Here is a 17,400-nt window from a genome sequence, read left to right as displayed (position 1 = left end):
AAATATCAACTGTATTATAATAGCTGAATTTCATTTCTTTTGGCTACTAATACAGATACAGCCAAAGGAGGAGGACCAGAAACCATTAACTTCGTCAAATCCAGTATTAGAACTTGAGCTGGCAGAGGAAAAATTACCGATGACTCTTTCTAGGCAAGAGGTAAGTTTAAATGCGAATGTTTCAGGAAAAAAATAAATCTCCAAGGTGCTTGTGTTTGTTTCCATTTCTTTCCAGTAAGTTAGATGCTGTTATGTCTGGTTTCAGGTGACTTCCTGTCCTAACAAAGACTTTGCAGTTAGCTAGTTTTCTTTATGAGGTTCTAAATTAATCTCTGCTTCTTTTCTTGGTAGTGTTGTATTGCTTTTTTAGAGGATATCTTCCTAAACTTTTCTTTTAAAAAATGAAGATTCTCAAAATGAAATGCAGAAACTAGTAGAACATGAAATTGTGATCGTGAAGAGAAATCAAAATGAAATGAAGAATTCAATAGATCAAATGACAAACGCATTAGAGAGCCTTAAAAACAGAGTCAGTGAAGCAGAAGAGAGAATATCGGACTTAAAAGACAGAGCACAGGAAAGTGTACAGTCAAACCAAAGAAAAGAAGAAGAAATTAGAAATCTAAAAAATATTGTTGGTAATCTACAGGATACTATTAAAAAATCCAACATTCGAGTTCTAGGAGTTCCTGAAGGCATGGAGTGAGAGAAAGGATTAGAAGCCTTTTTAGTGAAATACTAGCAGAGAACTTCCCGGGTTTGGAGGAGGACAGAGACATCCTAGTACTAGTACGAGAAGCTCATAGAACCCCTAATAAACATGACCAAAAGAGATCCTCACCACAACACGTTGTAATCAAACTCACCACGGTGAAACATAAAGAAAAGATTCTAAAATGTGCAAGAGAGAAACGTCAGAGTACTGTCAGAGGATCTCCAATTAAGACTCACAGCAGACTTCTCATCAGAAACCCTACAGGCTAGGAGGGAATGGCAAGATATAGCCCAAGTACTAAGAGAAAAAAACTGCCAGCCCAGAATATTATATCCTGCAAAGCTCTCATTTGTGAATGAAGGTGAAATAAAGACCTTTCATAGCAAACAGAAATTGAAAGAATTTGTCGCCACTCATAAAGCCCTGCAAAAAATGCTGCGCTGATCTGAAGCCAGGAGCCAGGAACTTCTTCCTGGTCTTCCACATGGGTGCAGGGGCCATCTTCCACTGCTTTCCCAGGCCATAGCAGAGAGTTGGATCAGAAGTGGAGTAACCAGGTCTCAAATTGGCGCCCTTATGAGATGCTGGTGCTTCAGTCCAGGGCTTTAATCGGCTGCGCCACAGCACCAGCCCCATGTCTTCTGTTATTTTATGAGAAGCAAAAGTGTATTCCTTTCCTTAGATTCTTACCCAAAAAAAGAGAGAGAGAGGGAGTGTGTGTGTGTGTGTGTGTGCGCGCGTGCGTGTCTTAAAAAGGATGATTTGTATAGGGCTTGGTTTAGATTTGAATTGTAGATTTATAGATCCAACCATTTTCTGGGAGCTATTTGTTAATAAAATTTATAGCAGTGACATTTGAGTTGAAATAGGATTTTAACCAAAGGACTGGATTATTCTCTTTTATTCATAGATATCTTTCTTTAGTATAATTTAATTGATTAAAATATTGGAGAGGTTTTATATTTCACTCAGAAACATGTGTTTGGATAAATAAATTATCTTTATTAAGTCCAGATTTTATTTTAAGGTGAAATATTCAGATTGTTATGAAGTGTTTAGTTTTTTCATCATCCAAAAGCTAAATAATTTACTTGGCATTTGTTTCTCTTTATAGGTTATCAGAAGATTGCGAGAAAGAGGAGAACCAATTAGACTTTTTGGAGAAACTGATTATGATGCTTTTCAGCGTTTAAGGAAAATAGAGATCCTCACACCTGAAGTTAACAAGGTAAAATTCAGATCAAGCTAGAAAAATTCCACTACCACACAAACTAGAATAGTATGGAGCTTGCCTAATTATTACAAACAAAAATGGAAATATACAGTTGGCCTATTTCTGCTGCTGAAGGTACATTTTCTGTGATCTTAGAAAGTTATATTTTAAGCATACATTTTGACAGATACATACAAACATATAACCACCACCCATTAGACACAGAACATTTTCATTCCTCTTCTCAACCAATTCCCACATGCTTCCCCCTCCACTCCTGGACAACCAGCTTTATGGACTATCCGCAGAGGTTAATTTTGTTTGTTTCAGTATTTCATGTGCGTAGACTCAGAACACATATCTGGCTTCTGGGCTCAACATAACACTTTCTAGATTCATCCATGGTAGATATCACCGGTTTGCTTGTCATTGCCTAGTGATACGCAATTGTGTACTATTTTTTTTTTCATCTTTGGTCTACTATGAGTAAAATTGCTATGAACGTTGTTACTGAAATCTTTTTTCATCAACCAATGTTACTTTTTTTGGGTAAATACTTAGAAATGGAATTGCTGAATAACAAATGTAGACATGTACTTTACATTAGAAGAAGTGACGAATATTTCTAAGTATCATTCTTTTTTCTTTTTTTTTGAATGTATGACTATTTTTTTTTCATAAATACAACTTTAGGAATATTGTGATTCTTCCTATCATACCTGCCTTCCCACCCATACTCCCACAACTCTTCCTCCTCCCTCTCCTATTCCCATTCTTATTTTTTGCTAAGATCTGTTGTCAATTAACTGCATACACATATGATTTGACTTTATACTAAGTAAACAGTTCCACAAATAATATGAAACAAAAAAACCTGTTCCTCAACAGTTGAGACAAGGGCTTTTCTGAGTCATTGCATGTCAAAGTGTTAATTTGACTTCCGTAGATTACCTTTTAGGTGCTCTGTTACCACAAATCAGGGAGAATATACTGTGTTTGTTCTTTTGAGACTGGATTATTTCACTAAGTGTGATGTTTTCCAGTTTTGTCCATTTTGTTGCAAATGATAGGATTTCATTTTTTTGTTTTACGTCTTTGTAGTATTCCATGGTGTACATATCCCATAATTTCTTTATCTAGTCTTCAGTTGATGGGCATTTGGGTTGATTCCATATCTTAGCTATTGTGAATTGAGCTGTAATAAACATGAGAGTACAGATAACTCTTTTATATGCTGAACCAGTACCCATATGGGATGCCAGTGCCGCAGGCAGAGGATTAACTCACTGTGCCACAGTGCTTGCCCCATACGGTTTTTTTTTTTTTTTTTCCCGACAGGCAGAGTGGACAGAGAGAGAGAGAGACAGAGAGAAAGGTCTTCCTTTGCCATTGGTTCACCCTCCAATGGCCGCTGCAGCGGGCGCGCTGCGGCTGGTGCACAGCGCTGATCCGAAGGCAGGAGCCAGGAGCCAGGTGCTTCTCCTGGTCTCCCATGCGGGTGCAGGGCCCAAGCACTTGGGCCATCCTCCACTGCACTCCCTGGCCACAGCAGAGAGCTGGCCTGGAAGAGGGGCAACCGGGACAGAATCTGGCGCCCCGACCGGGACTAGAACCCGGTGTGCTGGTGCCGCTAGGTGGAGGATTAGCCTATTGAGCCGCGGCGCCGGCCCGCCCCATAAGTTTTGATATGTTGTATTGTCTTCCTCATTTGCTTCCCCAAATTTTTTTATTTCTCTTGTAATTTCTTCAGTGACCCACTGTTCATTCAGGAGCATGTTGTTCAGTCTCCATGTATTTACATATGTTCTAGAGTTTCTTGAGTTGTTGAGTTCTAGCTTTATTCTGTTGTGGTCAGAGAAGATGCAAGGTATGATTTTGATTCTTTTGAATTTGCTGAGACTTGCTTTATGGCCTTGTATGGGGTCTATCCTAGAGCAAATTCAATGCTTTGGTGAAAAGAATGTGCATTCTGTATCTGTAGGATGAAAAATTCTGTAAATATGTTAGGTCTGTTTGGCCTGTAGTGTTGATTAACTCTGTGTTTTTACCTTGCTGATTTTCTCTGTGGTTGATTTGTCCATTCCTGAAATTGGGTTATTGAAGTCCCTGATTACTATTGTTTTTGAATTTTTTTTTCTCTTTAGATCCCTTAACATTTCTTTTAAATAGCCAGGTGCCCTGTAATTAGGTGCATATACATTTATAATAGTTACATCTTCCTGTTGAAATGATCCCTTAATCATTACATAGTGCCCTTCTTTGTCTCTTTTAACAGTTTTTGTGTTAAAGTGTATTTGGTCCTGATATTAGGATGGCTACACCAGCTCTTTTTTGGTTTCTGTTTGCATGGAGTATCTTTTTCCATCCTTTTACTTTCAGCCTGCATGTTTATTTGTTGCTGAAACATGTTTCTTGTAGACAGCAAATAGATTTTTTTTTTCCAATCCATTCAGCTAGTCTTAACTGGAGAGTTGAGGCCATTTACATTCAAGGTGACTATTGCTAAGTAATGACTTTTCCCTACCATTTTTCCATAAATATTCCTATTGTTTACTTTGGATTTCCTTTGTGTTTTTATTGGGAGATTTTCTGCCTTCACCTTCTTTTATAGTGATTACCATCTTTCTATGTGTCTGTCTGTGTGTAGCGTATCCTTAAACATCCTTTATAAGGCTGGATGAGTGGTGACAGATTCTTTGAATTTCTGTTTGTTATGAAAGGTCTTTAGTTTACCTTCATTCATAAATGAGAGCTTTGCTGGGTACAGTATTCTGGGTTGACAGTTTTTTTCTCTTATGACTTGAAATGTAGCTTGCCATTCTCTCCTAGCCTGTAGGGGTTTTTTCTTTTCTTTCTTTTTCTTTCTTTTTTTTTTTTTTTTTTATTTGACAGAGTTAGAGAGAGAGACAGAGAGAAAGGTCTCCCTTTCCATTGGTTCACGCCCCAAATGGCTACTATGGCCAGAGCTATGCCGATCCAAAGCCAGGAGCCAGGTGCTTCCTCCTGGTTTCCCATGTGGGTGCAGGGGCCCAAGCCACTGGGCCATCCTCCACTGCCTTCCCAGGCCACAGCAGAGAGCTGGACTGGAAGAGGAGCAACTGAGACTAGAACCTGATGCCCATATGGGATGTCAGTGCCACAGGCAGAGGATCAACCAAGTGAGCCACGGCGCCGGTCCCTAGCCTGTAGGGTTTCTGATGAGAAGTCCGCTGGGGTGCTAATTGGAGATCCTTAATGTAATCTGGTGTTTCTCTTGTGCACATTTTAGAGTCTTTTCTTTATGTTTTACTGTGGAGATTGTGACTAACAGTGTGTTGTGGTAAAGATCTTTTCTGGTCATGTCTATGTGCTTCCTGTACTTGGACGTCCCTTGTTTTTCTCCAAATTAGGGAACATTTCTGTAGTTATTTCTCTATAAAGGCCTTCTAATCCATTCTCTCTTTCCACACCTTCAGGAACTCCCAAGAACCCTATGTTCTGGTGTTTGATAGTATCCCATAAATCTCCAAAATGGTTTTCTAGTTTTCTCATTTCTTTTTTTTTCATCTGACTATAAAATTTCCAGAGATTTGTCTTCTCAGATATTTTTTCTTCAGCCTCATCAAGGCTGTTCTTAAGGCTTTCCACCTTTTTTTTCTAAATTTGTTCTATTGAATTCTTCATTTACAATATTTCATTTTGATTTCTCTTTAAAATCTTAACTTCATGGGAAACTTTCATTCATGTCATGTATGGATGTCTTTATTTCATGAATTTGTATCTGATTACTTCTAAGTAAGTACGATCAATTCTTTGAATTCTGATTCTGGTATTTCGTCAGTCTCTTCATCCTCACATTTTAATATTGAAATGTGTTCTTTTGGGGTGTCATGTTTTCTTCCTTGTTTCTTGAATTGCTGTGTTTTTTATTAGGTATTTGTGGTGAAAAAAAAATTTTTTTAATTAGGGGGTGGTTTGTTCTGCTCTCTTGGCATATTCTCATACCCATCTCCTCTCCTCAAAGGAGACCAATGCCTGGTTGTTAGCCCCAGTGGCTACAGTTTTCATCTGTGCTCCCACAAGAACAACACAAAGGGTCTGTGCAGTCCTTCCTGTGAACACAGATCCTGCAGCAATGACCCTCACCAGTGAATCAGGGAGCCCTGAGCATGTGGAACCGCCCACAGTGATCGCCCAAAGTCCCAGCCACACCCTATGCCCTCCCACGCAGACTCAATGTTTTCACAGTCCCAGCACACAAGGCTCCCACAGTTATGAGCACCCAAGCCCCCTGTCAATTCTCCCAGCCACTCAGGTGTCTCCTCTTGGCTGGTTGTTGGGCACACAGACATGAGCTAGCACAGTTGTTATGTATGTCCAAAATGGCACCCACCCTCTCTCAGCTAGTTATAGGTCGCCAGTGCCAGGTGTTTGGGGAGAGAGAAACGTGCCCCGCCCCCTTTCCCTCTAGGTTGGCAAGTACACTGTCCCCTCATAGGGCTCGAAGCTCGGCCCATACCAGGCTCTTCCCACAGCTTTATTGCCAGTGGCTTGGGTTGCTGCAGTCTGCTCTCACCTCACTCCAAAGCTGGTGCTGAGGCTCTCGGCTGCTGGGGTCCTGAGCTATGCATGTCCACACCCTCCATGTAGGTCTACAGTGTACCCCAGTTTGTATGGAGATTTCTCTGCCGTTTTCTCCCTGACCGTTCCCTGAGACTGCACTCTGTCCACTTTTTTTTTTTTTTTTAAAGATTTTATCTATCTATTTGAGAGAGAGAGCTAAAGACAGTGAGAGGTTCAGAGAGAAAGGTCTTCCGTCCATTGGTTCACTCTCCAAATGGCCTCAATGAAGCCAGGAGCTAGGAGCTTCTTCTTGCTCTCCCATATTAGGTGCAGGGGCCCAAGGACTTGGGCCATCTTCCAATGCTTTCCCAGGCCACAGCAGAGAGATGGATGGAAGAGGAGCAGCCGGGACTCAGACCGGCGCCCATGTGAGATGCTGGCACCACAGGCAGAGGATTAACCTTCTGTGCCACAGTGCCAGCCCCTCTGTCCACTTTTTTAAAACTATCTTCCCCTAGACTAGATCAGTAAGCTCCCTCCCTATGCTGCCATCTTGAAAAACTCCAGCATTTTGTATTAGCTATTTTAATTTCACCCATTCTCTTGTATGTCTTGTGATAGCTCATTGTCAGTTTTTTTACACTTTTCTTATGGCTAAAGAGGAGGAGCATTTTTATATATACCTTTTCATAGACTTTGGTTGTACAATGTCTGTTTTATTTTTTAACTAGATAGTTTTTCTTTTAATGAATTTAGGAGTTCTTTATATACTGGATTTAAGTTCTTAGATATACTGGTATGTTTTGTTGACTATATCTCCTATTCTGTGGCTTTATTTGTTTTCCTATTGGAATATTTCGCTCAGCAGAAGTTAAAAATTTTGATGAAGTCCAATTTATTACTTTTTCCTTTTACAGTTCTTTTTGTGTTTTGTTCTACCGATCTTTTCCCAAAGTCCCAAAGAGATATTTTGTTTTCTTGTAGAAACTTAATGATCTTCATTGTTAATACTAAAGCCTCTGATCTTGTTTTACCTGGTGAGCATATGACCTATCCAACGGCTCTGGAAAAGAGTTTTTCTTTGATTTTGCAAATCTGTAAATATTGATTACAGCAATGTTCAGATCTTCTCTGGCCTTAACTTTTTACCTACTTTATCAGTTATTGAGAAACAGATGTGATTATCTATGGCCTGTAATAGGCCACTCAAAACTTAGTAATATAAAATAATCATTGTAAAATGTTTTTTGCTTATCTGTGACTATAATAAATTGCTCTGAAATCTGGTAACTTCAGACAGTTTATTATGATCTCTCACAGTTATGTGGTTCGATTGAGCTAAACTGGACAGTTTCTTGCTTGGGGTCTTTAATGTGATTGCAGTTAGTAGAAGGCAGTGATTGAAAACCCCTCTGGACTGGTCTTCTAAGATGGTCCCTTCTGTGCCTTCTATGCCTGGCATCTCTGTTGGAGCATTTGGCCAGGCACTGCTCTTCTTTCCATGTGCTCTGTTTTCTAGGTTGGACTTACCACTGCTGTCATTAGTTGATGCTAAACCACTTTTCTGCTTCACTTCTCTGCATTTCCTTCCGGCCCCACAGTGGTAACAGTTGCCTGAATGCTTTCAGACTCAGAGTCAATGATGAACATTTTTCCTATGCACGCTGTGTTTGTCTTATGTGCCTTCAATGAAATTGAAGTCAGAATCAGTGGCCTCCTTCTTCATGTTCCTATAATAAATTCTTGTTTGTGCGATTACTGTATTTCACTGATATTGGAGTTATATGCATATTTATTTCTTCCTTGTAAGCAAGGACTGTTTGGTTTGCACACAGAGGTTTTGAGGTTGGAGCACAGAAACAAAAGATCTGTCTTCTATTCCTGGAATATAATATGAATTTATATCCTGTGACCATTGGCAAATGTTTTAATCTTGAGCCTTGGAATACTCATTTTTGGTTGTCATTGTTGTTTTTTAATAGTTTTTTAAAATAGATTTATTTATTTATTTGAGAGGTGGAGTTACAGAGAGAAAAAGAAAAAGGTCTTATATTTACTGGTTCAGTCCCCAAGTGGCTGCAACAGCTGGAGCTGAGCTCTAAAGCCGGGAGCCTGGAGCTTCTTCTTTGTCTCTATCACATGGGTGCTGGGACCCAAGCACTTGGGCCATCTTCTGCTACTTTCTCAGGCAATAACTGAGAGCTGAATTGGAAGAGGAGCAGCTGGGACTCGAACCAGCGCCCATATGGGATGCTGGCGCGGCAGGCAGAGATTTAGCCTACTAGCCACAGCACTGGGCTGTGGAATTATCATTTGGATGATAAAGGCAGTATTATCTGGCTCACTGGGATGTTGTGAGAAATAAGTGAGATAACCTTTGGGAACACCTGACATTATACTTTATATATAGCAGGTACTCAGACAATGTTTGGCAAGTTAAAATTGTTTCGAGTTGACAGTTTCTGTTCTGTGTTTGTTAAAGGACTGTATTTTTATTAGAGGGCCAGATGCTTCTAATAAGAGTTTACAAAGTTGAATGCTTACTATACTTGAGCAGGTATTCAAAATGTACAATGCATTTATTCATTTAAATTACCTGATATTTATAAGACTTTTGGAAAAGTCTTAGCACATAGTAACTGAAATGTAAAATTAAAAAATAATTCTCATGACAGTGGTATTGTTCCCATTTTACAGGTTAGCAGTTGCAGTATACAGGGCTTAAATCAGTAATCTGTTTAAGAGCTAGTAAGTGGCAAGGATTTGAGCCTAGGTAGCCTTTCTTGTCAGCCACTGCACTGTACTCCTTTCACAGCCATGTTTCTGTAGCTCGTAAACCTTAGAACTGATTTCCATTCATGTTTAGGAAACTGAGTCTTCCTTTTTTTTTTTTATGGTCAAAATGGATGTACATTAATATGTGAAAGTTGTTTGTTTTTACTACATAGTTGGGACCCCTGGAATGTAGATGAGATATCAGCCTTGGGGAGTTCAGAGTAATTAAAATGAGGTTAACCATTTTAAGGTAGTTGGGGGAATGGGTTGGGAACTCTAATGGAGACCTACTTACTCAGCATCTTGTGGGTATTTAGCCTGGCAGTTAAGACATGTGTATCCCACACAGGAGTACCTGGGTTTGATACTTGGCTCATGCTTCAGACTCTAGCTTGCTTCTTTTTTTTTTTTCTTAAAGATTTATGTATTTATTTGAAAGTCAGAATTACACACAGAAGGAGAGGCGGGGGCGGGGGAGGAGGGAGAGAGAGAGAGGTGTCTTACATCTGCTGGTTCACTCCCCAATTGGCCGCAGGAGCCAGGAGGTTCTTCTGGGTCTCCCACACAGGTGCAGGGGCCCAAGGACTTGGGCCATCTTCCACTGCTTTCCCAGGCCGTAGCAGAGAGCTGGATCAGATGTGGGGCAGCTGGGACTCGAACTGGTGCCTATATGGGATGCCAGCACTATAGGCAGCAGCTTTACTCACTACGCCACAGTGCTGGCTCTAGCTTGCTTCTATTGCAGACTCTGAGAGGCAGTGATGGTGGTTCAAGTGATTGGGTTCCTGCCACCCACAGGTGAGACATGGTTTGAGTTCCCAGTTCTAGTATCAGCCCCTAGCCTACCCTGGCCCAATATGGGGTTGTTGCTAGTATTAGGGGAGGGAACCAGCTGATGAGAGCTTGCTGTCTGTTTCTCTGCCTCTCAAATAAATATATATTTTTTAAAAAATGAAAACTTAAAAAAAAGCTACAACATTTATGCAAATTCTTAAAATTTGTTGGCTTTGTCATGTCATGTTTTTCTGGCCATTGTATATGGATTCTTTTAATTTAAACATGTAGACAAAAATTAGCTTTGCACTCTGGCCTCAGAATCGAGCCTTAAGGCACGAGGATATGGCTGAAAAGCCCATGAGAGTATTTCAGGCATGTAAAGCCAAGACACTCTGGTGAAAAAAAAAAAAAAGACCTAAATAAAAGATCTCGGCAAGTGAGATCCCAGTGGAAAGAACAGGTCATCAAAGAAGGAGGTACCTTTCTCTGAAGGGAGGAGAGAACTTCCACTTTGACTACGACCTTGTCTAAATATGATAAGAGTCGGTGAACTCAAAAGGCTTCCATAGCCTTGGCAACTCATGACAAGAGCCTAGGGTGATTACTGATGCCATAAACAAGAGTGTCAATTTGTTAAGTCAACAACAGGAGTCACTGTGCACTTACTCCTCATGTAGGATCTCTGTCCTTAATGTGCTATACATTGTGATTTAATGCTATTTAATACTCAAACAGTATTTTTCACTTTGTGTTTCTATGTGGGTGCAAACTGTTGAAATCTTTACTTAATATATGCTAAACTGATCTTCTGTATATAAAGAGAATTGAAAATGAATCTTGATGTGAGTGGAAGGGGAGAGGAAGAGGGAAAGGGCAGGGTTGCGGGTGGGAGGGAAGTTTTGGAGGGGGAAGCCATTGTAATCCATAAGCTGTACTTTGGAAATTTATGTTCATTAATTAAAAGTTAAAAAAAAATTAGCTTTGGACAGTGATGTTGATGATAGTATTAGAGTATAATGAATCAGTATCTTACTTGAATCCCTGGTTTTGTTAAGTTCTTAATTCCCTGTGAAGAAAAAAAATGAATTGTACTTATTAGTGAAAAGTCAAAGGTGAGACCTCATATTTCATAATATGTGTACTTCCTTTTTCACCTTTCTTAGGGCTTGAGGAATGATCTGAAAGCAGCTTTAGATAAGATTGATCAGCAGTACCTCAATGAAATTGTGGGTGGTCAGGAACCTGGAGAGGAAGACACACAGAATGACTTGAAAGTTCATGAAGAAAACACTACAATTGAAGAGTTAGAGGTATTCCATGTACCCAACTCGGACATTCCTCACTCCTTTTTCATCTGGAGCAGATGGCTGCATTTATGAGTTTTCCCTGCAGGGCAGACCATTCTCTGTGGGCAGTGCAAAGGCCCTTCTGTTATTTCATACTTGTATTTATTTATTACCCTCTCTCATTCTCTACTAATGTTTTCTTCTTCCTGTGTTTCTTTTTTTTTTTTTTTTTTTTTTTTTTAACAGGCAGAGTGGACAGTGAGAGAGAGAAAGACAGAGAGAAAGGTCTTCCTTTGCCGTTGGTTCACCCTCCAATGGCCGCCATGGCCGGCGCACTGCGCTGATCTGAAGGCAGGAGCCAGGTGCTTCTCCTGGTCTCCCATGGGGTGCAGGGCCCAAGGACTTGGGCCATCCTCCACTGCACTCCCTGGCCACAGCAGAGAGCTGGCCTGGAAGAGGGGCAACCGGGACAGAATCTGGCGCCTCGACCGGGACTAGAACCTGGTGTGCTGGCGCCGCAAGGCGGAGGATTAGCCTAGTGAGCCGCGGCGCCGGCCTCTTCCTGTGTTTCTTCATGCTAATATGTTTGATGACCATTTTATTTGGTGGCATTCTCAACAAGCCTACAGTTTTTTGATGTGCATGTATTTTTTTAAAGATTTATTTATTTATTTATTTATTTGAAAGGCAGAGTTACAGAGAGGCAGAGAGAGAGAGAGAAAGAGAGGTCTTTCATCTGCTGGTTTACTCCCCAGATGGCCACAGTGGCCGGAGCTGAGCCGATCCTAAGTCAGGTGCCAGAAGCTTCTTCCAGGTCTCCCACACAAGTGCAGGGGTCCGAGCACTTGGGCCATCTTCCACTGCCTTTCCAGGCCATAGCATAGAGCTAGATTGGAAGTGGAGCAGCCGGGACTGGAACTGGCACTCATATGGGATGCCAGTACTGCAGACGGCAGCTTTGCCTGCTGTGCCACTGCACTGTCCCCATGCATGTATTTTTGACTTATGTAAATAATGCACTGTGAAATTCTTTACTTTTTATTTACCTTTTTTCCTCATAGTACTATTTTTTTAAGATTCATCTTGGATGCTTTATGTACATTTAATTGTTTCTTTTTAATTGCTATATAATATTCCATACATAGGTCATTAGCTGCGTTTTACTTTTTATTATCCTGTAATGATGGGCAGCTAGATTGTCCTAGCTCCCTGTTAACTCAGCTTTGTGATGTAGCATTTTGTATGTAACCACTGTTGATTAAGCAGGCAGAGTTGTGGAATTTATCTATGTTTAGCTTATCTATGTACTGCCAAGTAGCTCTCTGAAATGACTCAGTCTATACCCACTCCAGCACTGTGGGAAGATACCCTTGCATCTCTACCAACACATGGCAATATCTTGTTTTCTAATGTTTGTCCTTATGTTGAATGTGGGATGATTGATTTGATCTTAACTAAAAAAGTAATGTGGTATCATGAACGCATCTAGCACATGGGAAAAAGCTATAGCTTCATTTACAGTTTTTAATAACTCTTATTTTCTTTTTCTTAAATCAACCATGGAATTTTTTTATTATTATTTTATTTGCAAGTAAGAATTACAGAGAGAGAGAGAGAGAGAGATCAATCTTCCATCTGCTGGTTCACTCCCCAAATGGCCACAATGGCCAGGATTAGGCCAGGCCTATGTCAGGAGCCAGGAGCTTCATCTGGGTCTCCTACATGGATACAAGGGCCATTGCTTTCCCAGCTGTATTAACAGGGAGCTAGATTGGAAGTGGAGCAGCAGAAGGTAAACTGGCACCTATATGGGATGCCAGAACTTTGCAGATGGTGACCTAACCTGCTGCACCACGGTTCTGGTCATTTTAATCCTTTTCCTCTCCTGACACCTATTGATGATCCTTAAATTTTACTGAAAGAATTGTCATTGGCTACCAGTTGTCTTTTTTCTTAAGCAGCTTTTTTTGATATATTAGCATACTATTTGATTTACCCTTTTAAAGTATATAATTCAGTAATTTTTAGAATTTTCACAAAATGGTGTAGGCATCATCACAACCTAATTTTAGAACATTTTGTTCTCCCCCAGGGATATCTTGTAGCTATTAATAGTCACTCCTTACCTACTCTGTCTTTGGATTCATAAGTTTAAATGGCAAATCAGTGGTTTTTTTTTCCCCCACATGTACCTGGAAACATCATGCAATATGTGTAACAAAGCCATTAGAACCCAGATGTTCTTGTTCTGTACTAATGGAGAGCATCACTGTTTGTTTTTCTTCAGGCACTAGGGGAGTCTTTAGGGAAAGGCGATGATCATAAGGACATGGATATCATCACCAAATTCCTGAAGGTGTGTATCTGAGGCGGGGGCAGGGAAGGACAGTTTGGATACTGACGATCTCCTACACCGCAGTGTTTACAGAGGAAGCGTTTCTTGCACCTGCACTGTGTTCATGATACTGCTGTGTACTTGGATGTAGTGACTGTTGAATGACAATGTGTGCTTACTTTTCCATAGACTTTAGTTCTACGAACTGTTGCCTGTTTTGCTGATTCCGAGTCTCTTCTCGACATTTCTCTCTTTAGTGATCTAAATAGAGTGTGGGCAAATCCCAGATTCAGTTTTAAAGTTGATTCACAAATTTGTTTTTGTCTAGAACAGGAGATTGAAATGCAGAAAATACATTTTCTTTTCCTTACAATTTTTTTTAAAGATTTTATTTATTTGTCTGAGAGGGTTACAGACAGAGAGGGAGGGAGGGAGGGAGGGAGAGAGAGAGAGAGAGAGGAAGGAAGGAAGGAAGGAAGGAGGGAAGGAAGGAAGGTCGGTCAGTTGGTCGGTCTTCCCTCTGCTGGTTCACTCCCCAAATGGCTACAATGGCCAGACCTGGGCCGATCAGGAGCCAGGAGCTTCTGGATCTCCCAGGTATGTTTAGTGGTCCAGGGGCCGGCGCTGTGGCTCAGTGGGTTAAAGCCCTGGCCTGAAGCACCAGCATCCTATATGGGTGCTGGTTCTAATTCTGGCTGCTCCACTTCCAGTCCAGCTCTCTGCTATGGCCTGGGATAGCAGTGGAAAATGGCCCAAGTGTTTGGGCCCCTGCACCCATGTGGGAGACTTGGAAGAAGCTCCTGACTTCGGATCGGCTCAGCTCCAGCCATTGCGGCCATCTGGGGAGTGAACCAGCAGATGGAAGACCTCTCTCTCTGTCTCTACCTCTCTTAGTAACTCTTTCAAATAAATAAAATAAATCTTTTATATATATATATATTTTAAAAAAGGTTTAGGGGTTCAAGCATTTGGGACATCTTCCACTGCTTTCCCAGGCCATCAGCAGGGAGCTGGATTTGAAGTGGAGCAGCTGGGACTTGAACCGATGCCCATATAGAACTGGCACTGCAGGTGGAAGCCCAGCCCACTAAGCCATAGTGCTGGCCCTCCTTTTCCTTAAAATTTAAATACAGCATAATAGTCATCATATTTGGAAAAGGTGCAGAGGCTGTGGCATGGAACTTGATACAACATGTGAACAAATACGAGCTTTCCTGTTAGAAGCATGGCCTTTCCTTATGTAGAAGAGGAGTAAGTCCTCCTCAGCTTTCACTGTTATCTCCCTCTGGAAAGAGTGCTTTGTATGAGGTTGTACCTATGAACACTAGGGTAGTTTTTAAGAGATTGTACTTTGTTTTATTGTTTTCCCTTTTTGTTCTTCCCTTTTAGTCTTGTGCCTTGGTGAGAATTTTTAATTGAATTGTGGTCTCTACTGAAAAAGTAGAAAAATTCAAATACTATAACATACTTGGAATACTGATTAAATGTCACAGTGTGTGCTGTTATTGATGATAAATCTAGATTGGTTGAATTTTATGAGTATGTAAGAGATACAAGTAAAAACTGTTTCAATCAAATAGTTAACAGTGAGATTTGATTTTTTTTTTTTTTTTTTTTTTTTTTTTTTTTTTTGAGAAAATGGATTATCTTGAGCTAGGAGTAAGTTTGTAACTTTCCCAAGGCACTGTTTCAAAATATGACAAAATAAGCAGAAATAGTTCATTAGTTAAATATATTATTTGATGATACTTTAGCCAATCAAGACATTTTCTTTAAGGATGAAAGAAGGCTACTTTTTTGTGTTAGAGAGCTTTTAAATTTACTGAACCACTGGGTGGCATTGTAGTCTAAATTTACTTATTCTTTCAACAGTTTCTTCTTGGAGTTTGGGCTAAAGAATTGAATGCCAGAGAAGATTATGTGAAACGCAGTGTACAGGGTAAATTGAACAGTGCTACTCAAAAACAGACCGAGTCCTATCTCAGACCACTTTTCAGAAAGCTGCGTAAAAGGGTGAGGTGTCTCAGATTCATTAACCGACTTTTAAAAAATTCATAGATGTAGAATAAATGCAGTCTGTTTTGTACTATACTTAGTAGATTACAGAATTATTTATGCATCTCTTTCTTTTCCAGAATCTTCCTGCTGATATTAAAGAATCAATAACAGATATTATTAAATTCATGTTGCAGAGAGAATATGTGAAGGTACATCACTATGCTCTATGCTGAAATTATGATCCAATCTAGGTTGTGTGCATAATATATTAATTTGGGATAGGGGGTTTCTACGTAGTAAACATTTAGTAAAACAACAGCAGCCAGGTTTTATTTTTCTGTTTATTATAATTTTTAAGACCACAACATTTGCTTAGTCATTTTTGAAGTAATTCTAAAGATGCTGGACTGCATGAGCTGAGTATGGGCCAGGTTCATTTTGTGAATTGGTTTGAATCTAAGTTTGTAAATGGTTGATCATGATTTGGAACAAATTTTCCCATGGAAACAGTATTGCATAAGTTAGTTTCCCAGGCCTGCCATAATATCATGGAACTGTTACACTGATGATACTATGGCATTTAACCACTCTGTACCATTGTTTGTTTGGGAAAATAGTCCAAGTAAGGCCTCAGAAGCATCACTGTCATTTCAGTACTGCAACAATAGCAGACCCCTTGCAGGGGAAGACTGCTCTGCCTTGTAAGAGCCTGTTAGTTTTCTCAGATATCATTGTTTTGTGGTTACAAATTTCATTCTTAGTTTCTCTCTGTTGCATGAGTCTTTATAAGGATGATTGCATTGGAATGATTGGTTAAGGGCACTGTCAATGCAGAAAGAATTCATATTAACTGGTAGCTAGAGTGGCTATTTGTTCCATATTATTTTTCTTATGATCATATACTATTAGAACTAGGTGAAAGGTTTTCCTTTCTTTTTTTTTTTTTTTTTTTTTTTTTTTTTTTTTTTTTTCCATCGATAAACTACAGAAACCAAGAAACTTTAGTTGTTTTTGGAATTTGGAGGAAAGTAAATACTGATGTCTGTTGAGGCTCAGTGTTAAAATTTACACACTTGAGAATCTGATAAAAAATATGCATGTGCTCTTTTAAAATTAAATTTTATAAAATCTGTTGAGCAGAGCAAGTTCAGATTTATCTTTAGGTAAGAAATTATCATCCAGGTAGCCCATTTGCAGTGCGGTTGGCCTTCTGTGTCTGTGGGTTCTGCATCTGTGCACTCAGTCAGCCATGGATTCAAACTGGAGAAAAGAAGAATTGGGACCTGTACTGATCATGTAGGGATATTTTTTGCTTGTCATCATTTCCTCAACAATGTACTAGGACAGCTACCAGCATAGCATTTATGTTGTGTTAGGTATTGTAACTAATCTAGAAATGATTTATAATATATGGGAGGATTGTGCATAGATTATATATGCAAATACTATACCATTTTATGTAAGTGATTTGAGTGTTCACAGATTTTGATATCCTTTGGGGTACCTGTAGCCAGTTGCCCAGAGATATTGAGGTACAACTCTACTGGATTTTTTAAAAACTACTTTTTTTTTTTTTTTACAGGCAGAGTAGACAGTGAGAGAGAGAGAGAAAGGTCTTCCTTTGCCGTTGGTTCACCCTCCAGTGGCCACCGCGGCTGGCGCACTGTGGCCGGCGCACTGTGCCGATCCGAAGGCAGGAGCCAGGTGCTTCTCCTGGTCTCCCATGGAATGCAGGGCCCAAGGACTTGGGCCATCCTCC

The 17,400-nt window shown here is 40.1% G+C and overlaps 1 protein-coding gene across 9 annotated transcripts in view; it reads left to right on the top strand.

Moving 5' to 3' along the window:
- The window catches only part of PRPF18 (pre-mRNA processing factor 18), a 123,514-nt gene that overhangs the window by 71,595 nt on the left and 34,519 nt on the right, over positions 1-17,400 (top strand). For all 9 annotated transcript variants that reach the window (XM_051820851.2, XM_051820850.2, XM_051820854.2 and 6 more), the window contains 6 exons: positions 56-160; positions 1,830-1,943; positions 11,186-11,332; positions 13,596-13,664; positions 15,516-15,656; positions 15,779-15,850. In XM_051820851.2, the coding sequence (XP_051676811.1) occupies positions 56-160; positions 1,830-1,943; positions 11,186-11,332; positions 13,596-13,664; positions 15,516-15,656; positions 15,779-15,850 (648 nt within the window). The remainder of the gene's footprint in view (positions 1-55; positions 161-1,829; positions 1,944-11,185; positions 11,333-13,595; positions 13,665-15,515; positions 15,657-15,778; positions 15,851-17,400) is intronic.

The sequence above is a fragment of the Oryctolagus cuniculus genome, chromosome 13, assembly GCF_964237555.1.
Source record: "Oryctolagus cuniculus chromosome 13, mOryCun1.1, whole genome shotgun sequence".
Lineage (NCBI taxonomy): Eukaryota > Metazoa > Chordata > Mammalia > Lagomorpha > Leporidae > Oryctolagus > Oryctolagus cuniculus.
The sequence above is the reverse complement of the archived record's forward strand: the minus strand, read 5'-3'. Positions and strand labels throughout refer to the sequence as shown.